This window comes from Nothoprocta perdicaria, unplaced genomic scaffold (assembly GCF_003342845.1).
Source record: "Nothoprocta perdicaria isolate Ctin4 unplaced genomic scaffold, notPer1 scaffold_170, whole genome shotgun sequence".
In the NCBI taxonomy this organism is placed as follows: domain Eukaryota; kingdom Metazoa; phylum Chordata; class Aves; order Tinamiformes; family Tinamidae; genus Nothoprocta; species Nothoprocta perdicaria.
The window spans coordinates 755,858-776,865 of record NW_020454872.1 but is presented as its reverse complement, the minus strand read 5'-3'; the positions used below and the strand labels follow the sequence as shown (position 1 = coordinate 776,865).

The following is a 21,008-nucleotide window of genomic DNA, read 5'->3' as shown; positions in this document are numbered from 1 at the left end:
AATGGAACTGTGCCTATTCACAACACCTGTAATGGAGAATGAGAGGAGGAACACAGCACACAAGACTGTAATGTTAGTGTATTTTATTTAATTATTGATTTATGTTATTACTTTTCCATAGTCTGGGGAAAGGGATTTTGTCTAACCAATTGGAACAGGGAGCTAAAGGAAATTTTCCTCCTTCATGTTGTGTACCACAGCACATGTTCAACTCAACTGGATCCTTTAGAGATGATGTGGACTGTTCTAATGTTACTCAATAAAATAATCTGTCTGCTGCAAATATCCACCAGCAGAGGAGGCTATTGGACAGAATAAACCTTCCTAAACTGGTACATGCAAAGACCTTTCTTAACTAGAGCTGTAGTATGAGTCACATAAGGCCTTTTTTTTTTTTTTTCCTCTTCTTTTCTCTCTCTCCTTTAAAAATGCTCCAGGAAGGCAGTGCTGGGTGGGTGGGAGGGGTGGCTAGTCTTTAATTCTATTACATGCAGAGGCAGTGCTAGCTAAGGAGGACCGAGAAGCGGGAATGCAATGCTGACATCCAAAGCAGCAGAGCAAGGTGCCTGGTGTTTTGTCCATGCAGGGAGTGGGAAGCCCTTCATGTGTTCCTGTGCAGGGTGACGAAAGACCAGAGGCTCTTGCATTATGTTCCCTAGGCACGAGGGGACTTTGAGGCTAGATGCTTTGTGTTGCTCTCAGCACTGGTTAAAGTAGCAAAGAGATAGAGGATATGAGGAAAAATGCTGGAGGGTTATTTAGTTTTTCTTCAAATTCTCTGTGTTGTAGCACTTCCTGATCAGATAATCTAGGAAGTCTGCAGCCCAGTCCCGGATCAAGAGGGGTATTTTAGTAGAAGCATATCTGTAGTAAACTTCCCGTTGGCGGAGAGCTCCCCCCTTGATGATTTCCAGTGCACACTCCTCTTTGGGTGCTGGGGACATCAGAATCACATCAGCAGCAGCTTTCATGGCAGCCTCTAGCCCAAGAGAACAAAAAAGAAAAACTTTGGTTATGTTTGGATTGCACTCTGCAAGTTGCCTAAGAGTGGTCTAGGTAGTGATTAAAAGCTAAGTATTATCAAGTTAGCCTTCTGTGAACTCAGCTCTTTGAAAAGCTCTGTGTTACAGGCCTTTGCGTCCTGTCCAATATGCAGCACTAGGGACCTCAGAAAGACCAGGGTAGGAATCTTTGTGTTCCGTCTTCTCTGCATGCAGGCCTTTCCCTGAAGGGTTCAACTAGCAATGAGCAGTGGGAAGGGCAGAAGAAGGCTGTATTATTTGATACAAATGTGCGTAGCAGAACTGTTAAAATAATTTATTAAAATTAAACGTATCTGTATACTTGACAATGAAGGCAATTTTATGAGGCAAATAAAACTTCCCTTTTATTGTCCAGCACATGGATAATTTTCCAAACTGCTCTAATAYATGCACTTGCATTCCCCCAGTTTTCTATTTATATCAGTAGAGGAGCATAATGGGTCTGTGCAGCTGGCACAAGCACTGATACTTGCTGCATGTCAGACTGAGCAGCCATTGGGCAGTGGTGGGTGGGTTTGTCTCTCCTCTGTTGCAGCAGGGGAAGAAATTGGCTTTGAGACTTCTTTGAGAGAGAKAGACACAGTGTTCTGCAGGGCAGTGAGGGTATTTTTCATGCATTCGTAGTATGGGGGRGGCTTGAGGAAAAAGAGCAACAGAAGTGGAAGGAAGGGTCAGTGGTGAAGGGACTTTAGAGTAGGATAAAAAGCTTAGTGTGATGTCCTATTCCTAATCAGCCAGATCAAACAGCACAGATCTTACCAGTATTAATGAAGCCAAGGACGCAGAGTGTGATGGAAACGTTAACGCTCTGCATGCTGAATTCCTGCCTCAAGGAGCTGAAAAATCCATCCAAGGCAAACTTAGTTGCAGAATATGGCACAGTAAGTGGAAACCCAACTTTACCTAGAGACAGAGTTAAGTTCCATTAGAGCACCAAGAGCTGTACTGCACAAATCTCTGCTTTATTCTTCCTAAAATAACGTATTTGACCCAAAAGAAATTTACTGTTTGTGAAATGCCATCCTGGCACCTAAGCGACAACTATTCCTGTCCACTTCTAGCTCTCCTAAGGTCTGGAGACTGACAGCATATCTGTGCTCCATAGCAGCAACAGCCAGACACTGTGAAACCACCAGGGAGGAGATGCAGAGTAAAGTTTAAACCCTTTTGCCTCTGGATAATAAATTACCATCACCAAAAGACTAACCAGCATATTGGCTTTGAGATGGGGACATCTGTTACTAATTCAGTTCTCTGACTAACAGATTCATTAGAACAGAGTCAGCTTTTTGTGTCAATAATTGACTCTACAAATATGAATGAGGTTGACCTACCACAACAAGATGAATGATCAGAGAGCCAACACAGGGAGAAATTAATATATTTCTGATTTTCTCCATAAAACTAGAGGTGTGCTAGCTCTGTTGCTTTAATGAGCCTAGATGCCACCTCTAGGAACATGGCTAGCCAGAGAGTGAGATGGAGCAATCAGATGSCATCAGAAACCGAATGCCACTGAGAAAATGCAAAAAAAATCCTTAAAAAAAAAAGACACTTAAGCAGTTGTGGTTCTSTAAATGTGCCTTGGTGTCTGCACATGTTTGTTGCTTATGAAAATCAGCCCATGGTGTCTTTTCACTGAATCTTGTATCAGCCTACCTTGTTCCACACCCACCTGCCATGGATGAAACTACTACGATGCTGCCCTCGCTCTCCTTCAGCATGGGCAGAGCAGAGACCGTCATAGCTACATAGCTGAGGAAGTTGATCTGCAGGAGCTTTTGTACGTGCCCAACATCCCCATCGAAATAACTGAAGTACGACTTGCCGATGTGATTAAGAATCAGCATGTCTAGGCCTCCTGAAATCAGAGGAGCAGGCATTAATGTTGAGTAGGAGATGGCTAAAACCAGAATGGAGGCACTTGGAGCAAAATATAGTAATTAAAAAAAAAAGTCATTTTTTTGGGGTTGGAGCTGTGGCCTTTCATCTCTAAAGCAGGGACAATCCAGACAGTGGCTGGCTGAAAAATCACTTGGTTTATCTCTCTCGTTCTAGACAAGAGAGCTGCAGAAAAGCACTTTATTGGTGTTTTTTTTTTGTGTTTTCTAATTGAAAACACAAATAAAACGGCACAAGGGAGATTACTCTTGAGCTATGTGCGGGTTCAGGGTGAGCGGAGTGCTCCAGGCCGGACTACAATATTGCATTTCTGCAGCAATGACCCATGCCCAGAATAGCAAGGTTGCTACAGGGCTGATTGACAGCTGCTGGTGATGAAATACAGGATTATGATACTGGAACAGGATGTTACAGGGGCACAGAGATGAAATCAAGAGGGCAGTTAGGGGTGAGCTAGACTGATAAGGACTAGAAGAAGGGCCTGGAGCAGAAGTGGGGGCCACAGAAAAGGACACAAAGAGATTTAAGGAAAATTTTTTGGTCTCTCTCTCTTCTGTTGTAGTTGTTGCTGTTTTCTTGGGAACAAGCCATAAACTTACCTAGTAAGTTCTCTGCCTTCTTCACGACGTGCTCAGCAAATGCCATGTCCTCCATGCTGCCGCTCACGTACTGCGCAGAGGCTGCCCCCAGCTTCAGACACTGCTCAACAACCTAGGACACACCAAGAGGACACCTCTAACCTGTTCCCCAGCAGTGCAAAGGCTGCTGCTGTGCAGCTCTGAGGTCCTGGAAGAGGCTGTATGTGCTCATTGTAATATGTTGCTTTGTGAAAGGCTGTAACCTGAAGTTTGAGAGTGTGTTTTGAGCTGCATAAGTTTCAAAGGGAGCTTGAAAAATTATTCCTTTGCTCAAGTGTGTTACCCAAAGCTATCTGGCTCCTTAGTGCTGCAGTGTGCAGTGGAATTGCATACATGTGAGGTGAGTGGGGAGCATAGATATCACTGCAGTGGAATGAGGGTGTGTGCTGGTGCACAATGTATACATGGGAATACATGTACATAACTAGGCAAGTTTAAATGTAACTGCATGTGTTATGCACAATATATATATATATATATGATTTTTGAGTATGTGAAAGCCCCAGATAGCATTAGCATGTGTACCCTGCACACCTGATACTTGTGCAGCGGCAGTTACATGTGCACACATATGCACATACCTGTGACATGAGATTGGCCTTCCTACATATGTGTGTGTGCACATGCTGCCAGGAATGCACGTGCATGTGTGGGTGCTTAGCTTGCCATTTACTTTCTGTAGCTTGGCCTCTGTCCGTGCTGTCACCAAAATATGGGATCCCATCCGAGCCAGGTGATAAGCCATCTGCTCTCCAATTCCAGTGCTTGCTCCAGTGACAATCACTCGCTTCCCTTTCAGCATCTCTGCAGACCAAGGCACAGGGATTTAATTGACCCAAACCTTACGAAAAGAAATCTCCTGTTATCCCTGAAAGCACTCGGCTGCAAGCTACATGAGCCCGGTAAGTGCTGAGTTCTGTCCTGCACCAGGGTGTCTCATGCTTTGCCTGACAAAAGCTGCAAAAAGGAGCAGCTGCAGTTCCTAATGCRAGTGCAATAATGCAGGAAAGTTCTTTACTCTTTCAACTATTTCTTCAAAACTGAGGCACAGCTTAAAAACATCCCACTTATTTTGTAATAAAAACCCAATCAAGTACCTTTTTCTTTTTTTCGAAGCTTGAAACCCAACACTTGAAAATCCTTTTTCTAAATTTGTTACACATTTCAAAATGGAGCATTAAAAGCCCTCTCCATTTCAGAATCCTTCTACCTCACTTGTCCCTCAGTAATTATTTCTGCATGTTACTTGCTTGATTTAATTTCAAATATTTGCCAAAACAAGGCTCCATTATCAGCAACAATATAAATGTTCAGACATGGTTTATTCCGAGCATTTTCTATGCAAAATACTCAAATGTGGCTTTTAATATTTTGCTTAAAGGCAGATTCACTTTTAATACTTACCCGGTTTGAAATTCTCCCTCGACGAATAAAAAGAGAATGCCAAAACCAATCCCAAAAAGGGGATGAGAATCTTTTGTAATCGACCCATCCCACTGTAGAGTCAGGAAATGAAGCATGAAAGAGAAGGGATAGGAAAAAACAAAACAAAACAAAAACACATACACCAAAAAAAAAAACACCCCACCCCCCCAAACTCTGCAGAGCTGCTCCCAAAAGAGCAGCAATGCCACTCCTGTAAAACCTGCTAGTGAAGGTGCTGCAACTTCCAAAGAACTGGAAAATCACAGTTGGATTGATAAGCAAAGCGGAAGCTCTGATTGCTCCTCATAGAGCTGGTGAACCTCGGCCTAGCTAACAGGATTGCTTTGGGTTCTGCCTGGCTCTTTTCAGATTTCCTGTCCCTGTGTTAAAATGCAGAATTTCGCACAACACCCTGGAAGAGGTGTGTCTTTGCAGAACAGCATCAAGTTTCACTTAGAGAAATCAGAGCAGCCTACTGCAGGTGATTAGAAATGGTATTTTATTCCCCCGGTCAGCTAAGCACTGACACCGTACTCTGATACTATGTGGGTAGGTACTAAGCAGCAATCCCTGTCTGATTGCTACTTAAAGCATCACTACAGGTCAGCTGCAGGGGAGGCAACCCGAGCTGGAGGCTGCGTGCGCTGCGAGGGCTGAGCCCGAGGCGCTGCTGAGCCCCTGGGCAGCTGCTTGCCCTCGGGATGCTGCGCTGCAGCAAGCACTGCAGCAGAGCCTCCAGGTGCCTGTGCTACCCCTATAGCTCAGAACGTGCTCTCCTGACACGGTGCTCGTGGTGTCCCCAGCAGACCCTCCATCTACTTATCTGAACAGATGGTGACGAGAAAGAGCAGGGATTGAGAGGGCCGAGCTGAGCTCTCGCTCCAAAGGAGCGCAGCTGCTCCAAGGGGCTACGTGGCAGGAGGAGGTTTGCTGTGAAGCACTGACTGTTCTGGGCTATTTCTGCAGGGAAAGATCCTTGCTCCTGTGCTTCCTGTTAGGTTTTTTTTGTTTGTTTGTTTGTTTTCAGGAGTTTCTTATTTATTTTTAAGTGAATATAATCCAAGAAAAAGCAAGTTATATTCACTTTCTCATACTTAGCAGCAAATTAGATGCCTTAGATTTTATATAACAGGTGTAAATTACTTATGAGCAAAGGTCTAATGCTGGGATATTTATAGATGGTGGAACTTTTGTGAAAACTAATTTGCTAGTGAAATTACCTTGCTAGATCCTGTGCTTTCTGAACATGGGCAAAAGCTGTACTTAAAAGGACAAGAGTCTCATCTACAGAGCAGGGAGCAGTGATCTGCACAGGCACCAAGTGGTGCTCGTCTGTCACAGGGGCTGGCTCTATTTCCTAAAATTACCCAGGCATTGCAGATCTTAAGAAATATTGAATGGATCCTGGTCCTTCTAGAAAAAAAACAACTGGCTAGAAATACTTTGTCTCCTCCATCCATCCCAGTCCTCTAACTGACTATGGAGGGTGGCTTTGGAGTAGCTCTTCTGTAATAAATCGGGTTTGCTGTGCAGCGTCACCAGGCATGCACAGACCGCTCCGCCATTATGAGGCACAAGAAAATATTTAAAAGAATGTGGTTTTGTTTGTGTTACTTTTTTCCTAATTGCAGCTTTAGAATAAGGATGGTTTAATTTAAGAACATACTTGGTAGAGGAGCATAGCTGATTCTGGCATTGCTTCTGCTTTACAGCTCCCTTGCCTTCTCCCCTCCCCCTGCCCTCTTTGTGCTTCACTCTCAACTTTCSCAGTTTGATAAGAAGCAGTTTACCCACATTTGGCCAGATAACGCTATTTCAGGAACCCTGCCCTTCCCCAGTCTCTTGCTTTAAACTTAGATCACGATCATGGAGTGGCCATTTAATTCTTTGCATTGAAAACTGCAACAATTAGCCTACTTCAGCTGGGATCTCGTTTGTGTTGTGAGTAGGAAGGCAGGCTCTTCTAAGAAACCGCTGCATATTATTAGCATGAGGTTATTATAATCAAGCAGCAACTCACCACCTTTCTGCGCTGTCTGCAAGCGTGTCACAAAGGTAATGTGCTCCAAGCGACAATGTACTTTGCACTCCAGTCACCTCTGAAATGTAGGACCTGAGACATGTAGGTGGGGATGGAGCAAAGCACGGCGCTCGCAGCAGGGACTGAGCGTTGGACTGGTTATTCAGACTTGTTTATTTTTGTCTGAGCCTTTGGAACACAAAGGGGAAAAAACATTTAAGTCAGCTGAAATAATGAACTCTATGGGAAACAACATATTGTGTATCCATTTTGAACATAATTTAAGCTTTTTTTAAATGGTATTTCATGAATGTGCCATTTTATTGTGTTCATGCTTAGATAGTAAAGGAGAGGTTCTGCTGGCGTCCCCAGCAGGAGCTGTGGTGGCACTGGAGGAGCCAGCCAGGGGTCCATCCTTCACTGCCTGCAGTAGATTTTCACTCTTTCTGTCACCCTTCCAGGGCATTGCTTCTCCTTACTCCCACTCACAGCTTTTTTTGGTTTTATTTTGCTTTATGTAACTTAACTTGTTTTTAACCTCTTCCTTGGGATGAGGAGAGGATGGCAGGAGGACGTCAGTGTGAAAGCTTGGCCTGCCAGCTGAGATAGGCTGCACTGTGCAGAGGGCAAAGCAGATTTGATAAGAACTGCCTTCTTGTTACCCCCAAGAACTGACTGAACAGACAAACAGGGAGCATAGCCAGGTAGCAGCAACRACTGACTGCTCAGACACTGCTGTAAGCAAGCAGTTCCTCAGAATCCGGGCACTGGCAGCTAGAAGAGGCTTCATCTAAATCATATTGCATGAAATACCTTTACTGCAGATCTCTTCTTTATCATTTGTATGCTTTAAACGCTGTTTGTCAGAGGTGTGATGGTTGGGAGCTGTACTGACTGCTCTGCAYAGATGAGCTGGGCCATTTAGTGCAACTCATAGCTTACTTGAAAGGAATAAAGACATGAAAGAAATCCATTTTCACCAAAAATTGGCAGAGCAACGAATCAGAGCTGCAGGAGTGTGAGTTCTTCACAGACACTGCAACAAGGTGTAGCAGGGAAGGAGTAAGTTGCTCAGAGAGGGTTGAGTTTTAGGCAGGTTTAAACATGCAAGTCAAACTTGGAGATGCAAATATTAAGATACTAATCATTGCTCAAAAGAGGAAAATGGTTTCTTTTCAATGCCTATTATCGAATCTCTTTGGAAAATGCAGAGGTTGTTTCTCTTTTTGRTCCTCCTCTTTATGATATAGACCTAACCATTACCTTTATTTTCACCCGAATAACTAAGAAGTTGTGTTCTTGCTGTTTTATTGATGGTACTGTGACTATGGTTGCTTTAAATCTTGGCCACTAGCAGTATTTCCAATGCCCTTGGTGTTGAATGGAAGAGGAGAAGAGGAATAGGTTCATATTCTAATCTAGACCCCTAAATTTAGCCTGGCAGCTTTTGAAACACGCAGATTCCAAACTACAAATAGCGAGTGAAGACTTTCCAAAGACATTCAGCTCATGTGCTTGGCATGAAAGGAAGGGCTTTTGCATTTTAGGTAGTGTTCAGCTCTGACTAGAAGGGCAGGACACAGGCCCCAGGTGGAAATAAGAACTTTGAAGAAGTGTTGAAAGATGAATAGACACAAATATACCTGAGGTCTCATGACAAGTGCCATTTTCCTGAAGCTATGGTGTGCAGGAGGCAGTTTTCAGTTTTACAAAAGAAAAGAGAAAAAAAAAATCAAACTCATATGACATCTAGTGAGATGTCCTTGCTTGATTGTACACTTCACCCATTTTTTTACCGGTATATCCCAATACTTAAGGATTTTCTTTGCAATTGGCAAAGGGACTTTTGGAATAGATGAGCTGTGCTCCATTGCCTCTGTGTGTGGACACAGCCTGCTAATTGTGTGAGGCTGYATTTCTGTGATTTGTAGTGACCAGGGCAATCTACATATCTGTGTGGTAGCAACATTGAAATGCAGGTGAGAGGAGGGCTGTGAAGATAGGGCTGGGAGAATTTGGAAATTCTTGCCAAAACTTAAGGAAAAAGAGATTTACTAAAACTTTTTAATCTCTTACATTGAATGAGTCCTCTTATTTATTGCAGCTAACATAATGTTAAATGAATGTACATTGAGTATGTGATTGTATGTTTTAAGTAAGACTTTATGTGGTCATTTTGGTAAAATGAGAATCAAAAAATGTCTAATTTGCCACTCTGCAGAAAGCAACTCTTGCCTAAAATCAAATCCAAACTTTTGCAGGTTGGGTGACATGTTAGCTTGAGCTCTCAGGTCACCTTTCAGTTTACAGTATGYGAGGAGGAAGAAGTTTGTGTCCTGGGAGAAATGTTTTTACCAAGTCAGCTCCAGAACTGTTGGCACAGTTACAGTTATTTAGCTGTCTAATCCAGTTAGCTGTCTTTAGGAGCTATTTTCATTGTTCTACAAACCTCTTTGCTTTAAGCTTATAAATCCCGTGACCAGATTACTCTGGTGAGAGGAGGCAGTGGGCAGCAGTATAATGGGAGAAAYGTCTTTCTGAGATGTAAAGATAAAAATGAGGTCTAAGCTTAGAAGAGGATGAGGCCATCCCCAATGGACTCATCTAGAGCTCCTGAATTTGTCCTGCTGGATTTCCTAGCTGTGGAGAACTGCAATACAGATAGGCCTGTAGCTTGTAAAGAAAGGCTATTATGTTAGGATCCGATAGAATTTGCAGCTGTTTTGGACAAAGATGTGGTTCTCATCTGAGTTAAATCCATTTATCATCTGTTTAGCTCTAATTASCACTGTAGTGATGCTTCTGAATTAGGCTAATGTGAGAGAACTCAAGCCTGGGCAGTATTTTCATGACTTTGTGTAATCGTAGATACTAAGTCCCTGGTTTATCTGTGCAAGAAGAATATCATGAGGAGTAACAGATTAGACTTCCCTGTGCCTGAGGACATGCTACAAACATGTCAAATTGTTAAAGCTGGAATTGTGGGGTACTGTTCAGCTGGTTGTTTTCTTCAGGCCTGAATGTCCCTTTCACRTTTGCCAGTGAAAATTCCACTCATTTTCCATCCTTCCTGCTGTGTAACATAAGTTTTGCTTTTAGTTGGGTATTGCACATATTGCTGGTCTGTCTTGCTGGCCTGTCTCACTGGTACTGTGCAAGATGTCATGTGCCCCCAGCCTCTGGCCTCCCGGCTCTACCCTTTACAAGGGAAGAAGAGGGATATTTGGCCTTCAACAGTAAGTGGTAGAGACTGTTTCCCTTCCTGCTATTTTGTAGTATGCTCAGGACCTTTCAGCCACAGGGCTTATGTTCAGGATTAAGCCCATGAATCATTGCAACATTGGGAAAGTCCTGTAACAAGCTGGGCACTGTTAGGGTATGCACCTCAGATCTGGCTCTTCTGCTTGCCTCCTGGCTTGCTGGGCCATGTCATTTGTCTTTGCTCCCCACCTAAGAGTGTGCCAGGATGCAGGGACCTAGCAGTGTTGTTGTTCTTCACTGCTGGCAGCTGTTTTGTGAAGGAACCTGTAGCAGATTTTTCCTCTTTCCAAGCTGTGCAATAGCTATAGCCGCTTGGAGAAAGTCTGGGGGTAAAAGGCAGCTTCATAAATAGCCCTGGGTCCTGCTGGCTCAGCTGGGTCATGTGTGTGACTGCAGGTGTGGTTTCCTACCTCCAAATTAGGGTTCATGACAGTTACCTGTGCGAGATATGCTGTCTGCACCCCCTGCCCTCTACTTTGACCCACTTTGATTTCCCATGAGAGCAGCTTCTGAAGTTCCCTCTAATTCCACCAGTCCCAGAATAGTCCCGGTGAGTACTGCTCTGTCCCTTGGCTGAGTTACAGCCCTCAACTGTTTCACTAGGTCAAATCAGCCACTTGCCGAGAGGAGCAAGGCTTCTGCGGAGGGGTGTGAGTGAGTCCTCTTTGCAAATCTGTAAGAGAAGAGTTTGAATGAATGCAGCTAGAGCACGTTGGTACCATATAAAATATTTATTGATTTTGCAAAATGTCTTTAAATGCATCTGTAGTAAAAATAAGAAACCATGCTGTGCATCTTGCACATTTTTATACCAACAAAAGGTATTTTTTCCTACTGCTGCACAGCAGCAAATATAACCATTCACTTCCAAGTCTCGCGCTTGCAGTCCCCTCATTTGGCTCATCTTTCACTCTTGCTGGAACCACCCCCTCCGGGCACAGCAGGGCAGCAGAGTCTCTCTCCATGGCTGCACAGCAGACACTTCTGCGGAGGCCGCRCGCTCAGGATGCGTGCTGTCTGGTCACCAGGCTCCTTTGCATCAATGCTGGTTTCTTGCTCTTTTCCAAGATCAAATTCTGCTGTTGCTGTTCCATTTGCTCTTGTGTCGGGGCAGCTTTCCTCTCTTCCTCTAGCCTCTCTTGAGAGGTGAAAGGACTGCACACTGCCTCCACCAGACCAATAACCACCCCAAAGAAAGCCAGCACACTGCCCAGCATGTACAGCTTGACCATCTTCCTGTTGGGCTTCTGACTGAGCATTTCTTTGGCAAAGGGGATCAGCTCATGCATGGTTTCCATCTTCAGCAGTAGATTTGCAAGATGCTAGTCCTACAAAACAGGAGAGAGGCAGAGGTACGTCAGTGATATTCCAGCTGTTTTTTTTTCTTGTAGCATTCAGTGTGCTCCGCTCAGCCTAAGCTATTTGTGCAATACTCCCAGTGCTGCTTTGAGGGGGGAGTGTAATTTTTACTGAACGTATCTGTGCTGAAATGCACGTTCCTCAGCCACTGGGCACGCAGGGGAGGGAGGTGAGGAGGCTCCTGTGGCACTGCCTCCTTGTCCCGGCCCCCAGAGCCTCCATGGCATCCCCCGCCCGCGGCCCACCCTGCGCCCGGCTCCTCTTACCCTGTGCCCGCTGCTGCTGCCGTGCTCGGGGCTGCCCGGTTCCGCTCGCCTGCGCTGGGGCTGCCCGGTTCCGCTCGCCTGCGCTCGGCTCTGCGGCTGCTGCCCTGCGGCCGCCGCTGCCGCCTTATATCAGCGGCGGGGCGGGCGGTGCCGCGGGCCGGCCATGCCCCGAGCACGCCACGAGCACGGGCCGCCCGCCACGGCGCTTGGCTCCGCTAGCCAAAAGCTAAAAATAAAATTGCGATTATGATAATGCAATAAATAATTCTCCCCCATCCTGAGCTCTTAACCCTTCCTCCCCTGCAGGCACTCCCAAGGCTCTGTTGGTGGAGTTGCAATGCAGCCGCTGCTGCTCTCAGAAAGATAGAGGCTTTATGCATTTGTGGAGCAAACCTGATTGAGCCACTTCTGATCTTTAGTTGCGGGAGAGGGGGAAAGAGGGATCTGTCTGTCAGCTCATAAAGCRTTGTGGTATTTGGATCTAGAGCCTGGCCTTACACTTGTGTAATTTGATGGATTCAGTAAAACAGATGTTTTGGACTTTTGTTCCTTTCTTGCAGTAAAGAACAAAGTAGTAAAAAAGGCATCAGTGAAGGATAATAAGGATGTTACCTGGCACGTGATGTGAAGGCTCTTGTTAAAAAGTTTCTGTAGGTGGCTYATAGCAAAGGGAACGTGAACTAAATTACATGCAGTACGTGATAGTAACTGAGTTTCTCAGAGATAAGGGACTGGAAATTCCTAAATTAGTGAAAGCTACAGGGTACCTGCTAAGACTCCATTTTTATTTTTCCCRTAGTTGCTACTGAAACTCTGTGACACCTTGTTGGAAGTGTAATCTCCTTGTGATTTGTGTAAAYGAAGAAATGTGTATTTCCTTTTTGGGGAAAGAAAGAATGTAGCTCTGTCACACTTCTTCCCTGGCTTGCTTCCAAAGAATATTTCATCAGTATCATGCAGCACATTACATCACTCGCTTCCGCTAAGGCCGAGCTGTTATCCGTATCAGTGTATGTACACTGCTTTGTCTGTATATGAGGCCATATACATCTCAGGCGGCTGCTGACCTTAACACAGTTGCTAAAGCCAGGAGGATTTGCTGGGGTTTACAGCTTCTGATTTCACAGCGCAGCTTGTGCAGTCTGGGCAGACTTCTCATCCATACGGCAGGGACAACGGGAATCCCTGCCAGGGCGGGATAGAGGAATCACAGCCTTTGGTGGGACGTGGTGCAACAGCGATGCTTTCAAGGAGCAACTGATAAACATGGCATGCAGATAAGCTCACAGCGGGGCAAGGAAGAAGCTGGTGAATGTTCAGGGCAGAGCCTCCTCGAGCCGTGCCCTGTTCCTGGAGCCCGTGAGGGGCTCAGGCCTGACGCGGGCTGGCAACCAGCCGTGCTGGCAGATGGGTGCTCCGCAGAGGACTCGTCCCCAGAGCAGAGGGGAAAGCCCAGCCTGTGCTGCCTCCCTAGCTCCTGCCCAGCAGAAACCATGCTGGGAAATGAGTAACGTCAGTGATGTCTCCAYTTCCCGTTCCTGCAGCATAACAGGCCACAGTGACGTGGCTGGGATGTCCATGCAGGCCTTGTGTTGGCTTTAGCAGAACCGAGGGTGAGGCTTGGTTTTGTTTCTGAGTGTGGGTGAAGAAGCAAGAACACACCTTTCAAAAAAAAATGAGGATTTTTTTGGAAGTTGTGTTATCCAAGTCACATTTTTCTTTTCTTGAAGGATTTAAAATGCCTTCCCTTCAGATAAAAAAAGATCTAGGAGGTGATATGGCCAGAAWTACGCCCTGAAATCATTGAACTGACTTATGATTGAAGCCAGCCTAGATCTTGCTTGGTCCTAAGCTCATGTCTGTATCTGGAAGGAAAGAAACTTGCTATTAAACTCTCTTTTTCTTCTTATATACCTGTGCTCTGGGAGCTGAAGGCCTTGAGGAACACCTTAAGTGCTGCAAGACTTGGTAGCCATGTGAAAACTGGCGGCRTTGCTGTGGCAAACAAAAGGTCTGCCTCACGTATGACTGTGTTGCTTCAATTTGTGTTTTATTCCTGGTTGAGCTCTTCCCTGGGCATGTGAGAGGGGGTGAGTCAGAGCAGGCTCCACACATCCCGCACGTAGCAGGAGGCTGGAGCTTCCCCACTGTGGGGGCGGCAGCGTGTTGGGAGCAGCGAGAGGAGCCTGAGCACTTTAAGAAAAAGCTGCCAACAACAACATTTTTTTTTTTTTCGTTTTCACATTTTGAATGCGCTTAGGAAATTGTATTGCAAGACTGGCTGTAAAAGTTGCTAAAGACTTGTCTCTCCCCCTTCACTGTCTGTCTTTTTAAAAAATAAAAAATTCTTATCTTTTCTGCCAACTTGGCAGCAAAGGTTGCAGCCAATTCTTATATTCAAGTTGCTGTTTTTGCCCTCTGCAGTGCTTTGAAAAATGAACTTTGCAGAGAAGATAGCTGGAGGAGACAGCAATTAGAGAAAGTTCAAGGTCGCGCTAACTCTCGCCAGGAATGGCTGCTGCGGGCGCTGGTGGGACAAGCTGTTAGCTCTGCACAAGCACAGCCCGGCTCTGTGTCTGACACTGGTAATCCCTGAGGCAAAGGTCAGCAGGAATGGTTTGAATCATGTCATTTTGCCTACGATTTTTGAAGCTGGATTTCTTTTCTTTCCCTCRTGAACCCTTTATGTGAAAGTGTTTTTCTGCAGCTGAGGGCTACAAATCGTGCCTCTTATTTTTAGGTGTGAATGGAGATGTTCATGTAATCACAAAATGCTGAGAGACTGAGCTTCAAGGGGAACGTAGAGGGAACAGACCTGATAATCATTTGGGGTAAATGCCTCCTATGGCATCACTCAGAAATTGTGTTGATTTAATTAAATAATTTTTAATTCAATTTTGCTTTAAACTGAGGTAACAAAGTCTGTGCAAGCTCTGTGTGGACATTTAAATTGGATTAAGAGTGGATAAAAGGATTAATGATTAACATTAAATTAGACTAATTTTAGGTGCTCCTAATCTTATTTAAGGGAGTCTGCACGATGAGGCTGTCAGGTTTAATTGCAACTTTGATTAAACCAGGCTTTATAGCTGTGAAAATTGCATGACTTTAACGTCATCTGAAGGAAGAGCTCGGCCTGAATTTGCAAAGCACTRTAAGCACCTCAGGTTTAACCTAAATCTTGGCCGAGGTGCATGACCCCAGCAGTGGCTCGGGGAGATGAGGCCCGGAGGGTTTTGCACGCGCAGGGCTCGGCCTGTCCGGTGCTGCTGCAGCTCAAGATGAGCTGTTTGCAGTCGCCGTGGCAGGGTGCTGGTGGGCAGGTGCCAGCAGAGGGAGAGCTGCACTGCCGGCCGGGAAAGTGCTGCTAGTGCTCGCAGGGAGCAGCAGGCCATCTAACTTGCATCAGTTTCAGTGCAGCTCTTTATCGGGATGTTCTTCTAGCCATGACAGTTGCCCTACTGCAGGGCAGGCAAAATTTCTTGYGTCTAAATATAACCTCTCAATTTTTATTAAGAAGATTGTACTTTATCAGCAAGGTAAGGGGGAAGATAGATGAGGAGGGATGTGTCACCATCAGTTGGCTCGAGTGCTTCTCCAAGGTCTGGGATGCACTGTAGYGCTTTAGTGTTTTAGTGGAGTTATCAAAAGAAGGCTGGGCAGATTTTCCATGGTGAAAAACAGAAGAAAAATATGACATGCAGGCGCTACATTTCTTTCCCCCCATTCTGTTTTATTTCATTTAATCTGATTTACCTTGGAAGAAGATGTTCAAATATGATSAGCGCAAGGCTCTTGTGCAAGATGTAATTTTAAACACGGCCCCATTCTGAGCTGGAATTTGGGCTGGGCGACTTCCAGAGGTACCTCCCAACCTGAGCCGAGCTGTGGTTCTCATACTGCATTGTACAAAGTAGCGGGGAAGCTTGAGACAAAACACAGAAACACGCATTTCTGCCTGTTAGTGACGTTTCCCAAATGTTTCATAGTGTTTTGGTACTCATTTTGACGAAGGGGAAGGATTTGCCTCACTTCCACATGTCCCATCCGCGGGCAAGGATCAGGTGCTTTGGACTTTGTAATACACGAGTCCAGAGGTGGATGGTTTGGTGGCTCTTGGTGTTGATTGGAAGTTGCATAACAGTGCACAGTGTCTGGGAAAAGCAGAAGCGTCTGAGCCAGGGGTGTGCATCAGCTGCACCTGGAGTCATAACATGCTGTGGCAGGAGGGAAGGGGCTTGGGGACATGTAGAGCACGGATGGGGCAACACCCTTGCATTTTACCCAGGTAGGATGAAACGCTGCTCATCATGAACCCCTTACTCCAGTTCTGTCAGGTGGAGGAGACAAGCAAAGCAAAAATATCATGACTTCCGCTTCAGTCATTTGCGTTCTCAGATAAAGATGTGTGTTGTTAAAGTGAGTTCTTAAAATAACCCATTATTTTAAACCATTTGCAGTTGCTCTTTGCTGGTGGGAAGGCTGAGACGAGGTTCTTCCTCAAAGCATGTTGCTGCTGCAGCCGCAGTGGGTGAGCGCACTGAGAGACCTCCCCCCCCCGGGCCCTTTTCCATCTGAACACCGTGAAAGTTCCATTTCCCAACTTGTCCAGATGGAAGCTGGAAGCTTCCTTAATGGAATATGTTCCCCTATAGAGAGCAGGGCTAAAAATAAAGATGTTCCCCTGCAGTGCCTTCCGCTGGGATCAAATCTTCTAGTGGCAATGTTCCCTGAGCTGCTGGTTGTGCCGGTGCCCAGAGGCTGCAGCCCTGCCCGGGGGCGAGTGGCTGCGGATGCCCCTGCTCTGCGGGGGCACTGCGGCCTCCGGGTCTCGCCCGGGTCTGCCAGGCGGGCGCTGCGCTGCCGAGCAAAGGAGCTGCCCGGGCCTGCTGGCCGGGGGGCTGCACGCTTTGGAACGCTGAGAAGAAATCACATCCTTAAACCAACAAAAGAATRCCTCAGAGGCAAATACTGTCAGCAGCCTTTCCTTTTTGTTAGTTTAGTCTCCTAAAGGAGATATGCGTTTTGCAAAATAGCTCATTTATAGCCTTTGGTGGTGYTTCTGTGTGCGGATCCATATGGTGCAAGGGCTGATGCAGCCCCTATGTGACACTTGGAAGCTAGTGCTGTCTGGGTGGGTTGATGGTTTCGGTAAACAAGGAGGTTTCTTCTGATTTACCTTCCAGCGCCTGACCTGGGCCGCAGCRGCACTGCAAACTGCTCACGTAAGCTGGTTCAGTGAGGCGATGACCTTTGGAACCAGCTCCCAAGGTAACTTGAATTTAAACCTAAACTAGGTCAACTCTTTTTTTCAGTGCAAAGTTTTATTTGCTTTCAAAGCAAAGAATACTCTTCGGGAGAGCTATATTGGAATTTCATGAGAAAAGCTTGGAATTCTTTAAAAAGAAAAAATCAGAGACAGCATTTTAGCTRAGGTATATGCAGTTTTATTTTCATCTACATTTGCTGTAATAAAGAGGTAGTTTGGTCAGTTTTTAATTGAGAAAAAAATCTATGGAGGAAATGACATTTTATTACTGAAATCAGTAGAGATAGTTGTCATAAGCTACAATGCGATTTGCATATCTCGCCCCCTGAAAGGCCTGGGCAAGCTGCCTCCTCCTACTGCAGTTTCAGCACTTCCAGCTCCATAGCCCCTACCTCCTTTCGTGTTTTTGCCACAGCAGTGTGCACRTGGCTTGCAAGATGCCATCAGCTATACCTGATGTAGCGCTTGGCAATATCTGGAGCTTTAATCCCTGCTCTGGGAAGGGAATTGTTGATGCAGAGTGGACTAAGACTCTGGACTCCTGAGTCCTGCTTTGTCTCCCTGAGCAGTTCACCCCTGTTATATTTTTCTGTTTGTACGGGCAGCTGCCTGCATAGCAAGTGCACTTTGAGGACTTGTGCTAGAGGGGCTTCTAATCTTTACAGAAAAGTAGAACAGTAGCATAAAATACAGTTCTTGTTTAGTTTTGATATGCTCAAGCTATAAATGATGCTGAATTACTATCCCTTTTCTCATAACAAAGGTTTTAAGTTTCAAGAGATCGTCTTGCATGCAGTTCTCTGACCCTGATTTCCAGCTACGTTTATGTTCCTCTGAACTCCGGAATGAATAAATAAATGAAAAAGTGATTTAACACATTAATTCAAGACTGCTCAGTGCTAGCTAGTCTCTCACTAYAGCAACTCTCTCAACTGCACTTAGTATCCTTGAAAGAGCTCTCAAAGGAATAAAGTCCTTGTGTGCCTTTAATCCTCACGGCAAGTAAATGTCACATCAGTGAGAGGAAGTCAAATAAAGCTATTCATGYGGGAGTCACATCCTTATAAACTTTGGCTGCCACTGCCTTAAAGCATTTGTTAGTGAGTTCATTCTGAGTGCAACAGCAGTGGAGTTACTAGAGGATAATTAACTTGTAGTGCCTCCCTGCAGCCACCCTGCTTGTGCATGTGTGTCACCCAAGTCTGAGTGTCAAGGAATACTGGCTGGTGTTCTGCAGAGCAGAGCTGTTACCTGTTCCTTGCAGGGTGGGCAGCCTGCAGCTGGATTCACCCCACCTGGCATAAGGATTGAGCAGGGGAACATGCTCAGCCTGGGCTGCTCTAAAGGTCATGGGGAGACGTAAAGGCCTCTCCAGAGTGTGAGGGGGTGCGGTCAAGGGTGCTACATCCACACGGATCTGATGGCCACTGTAAATGGACTAAAATCCTAGACCCTGACCCTGTCTGATCAGGTCTTGCCCAGGCACTTACCCCTCAGAGGCAATGGCTAAATGTAGCTCCTTCACCCAAAGGATGGTATTTGGCCTCCCCTTTGTGCCCCTTTGAATGAGCTTGAATGGCATTAGGTGGCACATAGGAGCTTTGCACTGAGCTGCACTTTCCCTGAGCACTCTGCTGAGGTGCAGTGATCACTTTTGTTCTGTGCCATTATTAATTTGCAGATGATATTCTATAAATGAACATGTTCCCTACTTTTGTTCTTGTTTGAACTTGCAGAGCCTGAAAGATGACTTTACCTTGTTCTGGCAAGCTAGATGGAAGCAAGAAAGGATGGAAGAAGGTATTTCTGGTAGCTCATTTGTACGGCTTGTTGTGAAGGTATCATTTCCCAGGCCTTACCTTGCTTGTGCAGCCAAATCCAGTCATTTACAGTAAGTTGTGGAGGAGTGGGACCATCTCAGCACCCTTGGCGGGGTTTCTGATGCCAGGAGCACTGATTAGATGAGCATCAGCCTCCTGTTTGCACATGACCTTAACCCTGGTGGAAAAGGCATGCACCAGGGGACATGTAGCCCAGGCTGAGTCTCCTCGCTATCCTGCAAGATGCCTTGTCCGGTAGCAGCAGGAGCCTTGCAAAAGCCCAAAGCCATCTCCCCTCCTGTCTCTCATTTCTGTGACTGTTACTCTACCAAGTAATGGAGCTCAGGAGCTTTACTGTGTTTTATTGCAAACCCCACGTTAGATGTTTAGCCCTTTGCTGCATATAGTTACTGTTACTGGTGAGTTTGCAGAGTTGGGGTATAATTCTGTGTCTAGAYGAGTTGATTAATAACCAGGGTCCTAGTATGTAAGAATAGTATGGCAGCTCGTGACAAGCTGAATCTTTTGCTTTCTCTGTCAAGTGCTTCAGCCTTTCCTTTCGCTTCCTCTGACAGGCTGTGACCTGCCAGAGGAGGGAGGAGGCATCTCCCAAGGAAGGCTGCAGGAGGAGGAATGCAGCACTGCAGCATTGTTGAGCGGCTGCCTAAGGGCAGGCACACCCAGCTCTGCTTCCTGCGTACACAGCGCACCGGCACACCTAAGGAGAGGAGGAAGCTGAGCTAATGTTGCACATACTGTAGCCTTAGGGACAGTATTTTTTCCAGCTTTGTTGTATGCACTTTCTGCGAATTCCTGCTCCTCACATCGCACACACCTGTGTTGCTCCGTGTGAAGACAGTGCAGGTAGGTAGTGTACAGCAGCAGGGAGATGAGCACAGATGCAGAGCGGTCTGGCAGCCACTGCCAGCTTAGTGCTTCTGAGAGCAGGAGAGAGGCATTTATTTGGGGCTTGTTTCAGGAAAGCAAATGGCAAAGGCTTGACACGTTCAGGTTCCATTTTTCTGAGGTTTTCCAGAGTTATTAGAACAAGTGTTTTGGGGGTCTGCCTAGCTTGGGGATTTGGAAAGTAAACACAGAGCTTTTCAGCTGCAGCTGAGACACAGCACACGTTGGCAGGTCTAGGAGCTGAGCAGCTGGGTGGCCGCTGTGTGTGGGGCACGTGTGGGTTGTGGTCCCAGTGGCATTTACTTAACAGCTCTTTCTTTGTTCAGAACTGTCAAAAACTGAACAAACTTTGTGAAAGAAGGGCYTTAAATACCAGCTCACACTTGCAGACACACTAGAAAAATGAACTTAAGATACTATTTTCATTAACACTACTGAAAGCTGACAGTGACAACCGAACTGTGTGGAGTGTGAGGAGAGTTGATATAGGTCTGAGCAGGGATGAGGAGATGCAGGGATGAGGAGATGCTCTTACCAGCTGGGCATTAAGCTACAGGTCTGCCCTTCCACAGATTCCCTTTTGGGTCTTGACTGATTTATGTACAGGATATTCGTGATATTCAAGGTCATCCTAGTGTGATAAATATGGAGCCTCTTTAGAAATCTTGGCGCTTTTCTAGGTACCTAAATGGGCACCTCAGTTGGGCACATTATGTAGTCTGCCTGCCAAAACATGTCATAGTGTTTGTGGCATTCAGGCTGAAGCCTTGTGTATGAGTATGCAGGGCAATTATAGTTCATATGGATGTCCCTAAGCAGACTTTAAGTTACCAGTGTTGGGTGGTGGTGACTTGAGCTTGCAGCCCAACCTGGGGAGCTGGGCAGACACGTGGGGGCTGCGCTGAGGTGCAGCTGCAGTGCCCCCCTTGCTGCACACTCACCTGGGAGTGTCTTGAGTGGTGTCCACACAAGCSCCCGGGATGCAGGGACTATCCCGCAGCTGCAGATAGGAATTCACTGGATGGTAGATTGTGGAAGTGTTCACTTACTCTGCATCATCCTGCTGCTCAGTGACTTCTGTTTGCGAAGCTGTCTGAGA

At 45.9% G+C, this 21,008-nt stretch overlaps 2 protein-coding genes across 2 annotated transcripts; both read right to left on the bottom strand.

Annotated features, from left to right (window-relative positions):
* Positions 1–739: 739 nt before the first annotated feature.
* HSD11B1 (hydroxysteroid 11-beta dehydrogenase 1) lies at positions 740–7,057 on the bottom strand. Its single transcript, XM_026036141.1, has 7 exons — positions 7,029–7,057; positions 4,988–5,079; positions 4,257–4,387; positions 3,545–3,656; positions 2,719–2,904; positions 1,803–1,946; positions 740–979 (listed from the first exon to the last, which is right to left on the bottom strand). Exons 2-7 carry the CDS (start codon positions 5,073–5,075, stop codon positions 759–761), a joined length of 882 nt encoding a protein of 293 aa, XP_025891926.1. The 5' UTR covers positions 5,076–5,079; positions 7,029–7,057; the 3' UTR covers positions 740–758.
* A 4,013-nt stretch (positions 7,058–11,070) lies between these two features.
* Positions 11,071–11,977, bottom strand: G0S2 (G0/G1 switch 2). Its single transcript, XM_026036140.1, has 2 exons — positions 11,915–11,977; positions 11,071–11,617 (listed from the first exon to the last, which is right to left on the bottom strand). Exon 2 carries the CDS (start codon positions 11,585–11,587, stop codon positions 11,291–11,293), a length of 297 nt encoding a protein of 98 aa, XP_025891925.1. The 5' UTR covers positions 11,588–11,617; positions 11,915–11,977; the 3' UTR covers positions 11,071–11,290.
* Positions 11,978–21,008: the final 9,031 nt, after the last annotated feature.

What these genes read in the sequence shown, in the direction of transcription:
- HSD11B1 (XM_026036141.1), bottom strand. Translation starts at nt 5,075, where the DNA reads ATGGGTCGATTACAAAAGATTCTCATCCCCTTTTTGGGATTGGTTTTG. An exon ending in GAGGGAGAATTTCAAACCGG is followed by an intron (nt 4,388 to 4,987) that starts GTAAGTATTAAA and finishes CTTGGTCTGCAG; the next exon opens with AGATGCTGAAAGGGAAGCGA. An exon ending in CCTTGGCTTCATTAATACTG is followed by an intron (nt 980 to 1,802) that starts GTAAGATCTGTG and finishes CTCTTGGGCTAG; the next exon opens with AGGCTGCCATGAAAGCTGCT.
- G0S2 (XM_026036140.1), bottom strand. Translation starts at nt 11,587, where the DNA reads ATGGAAACCATGCATGAGCTGATCCCCTTTGCCAAAGAAATGCTCAGT.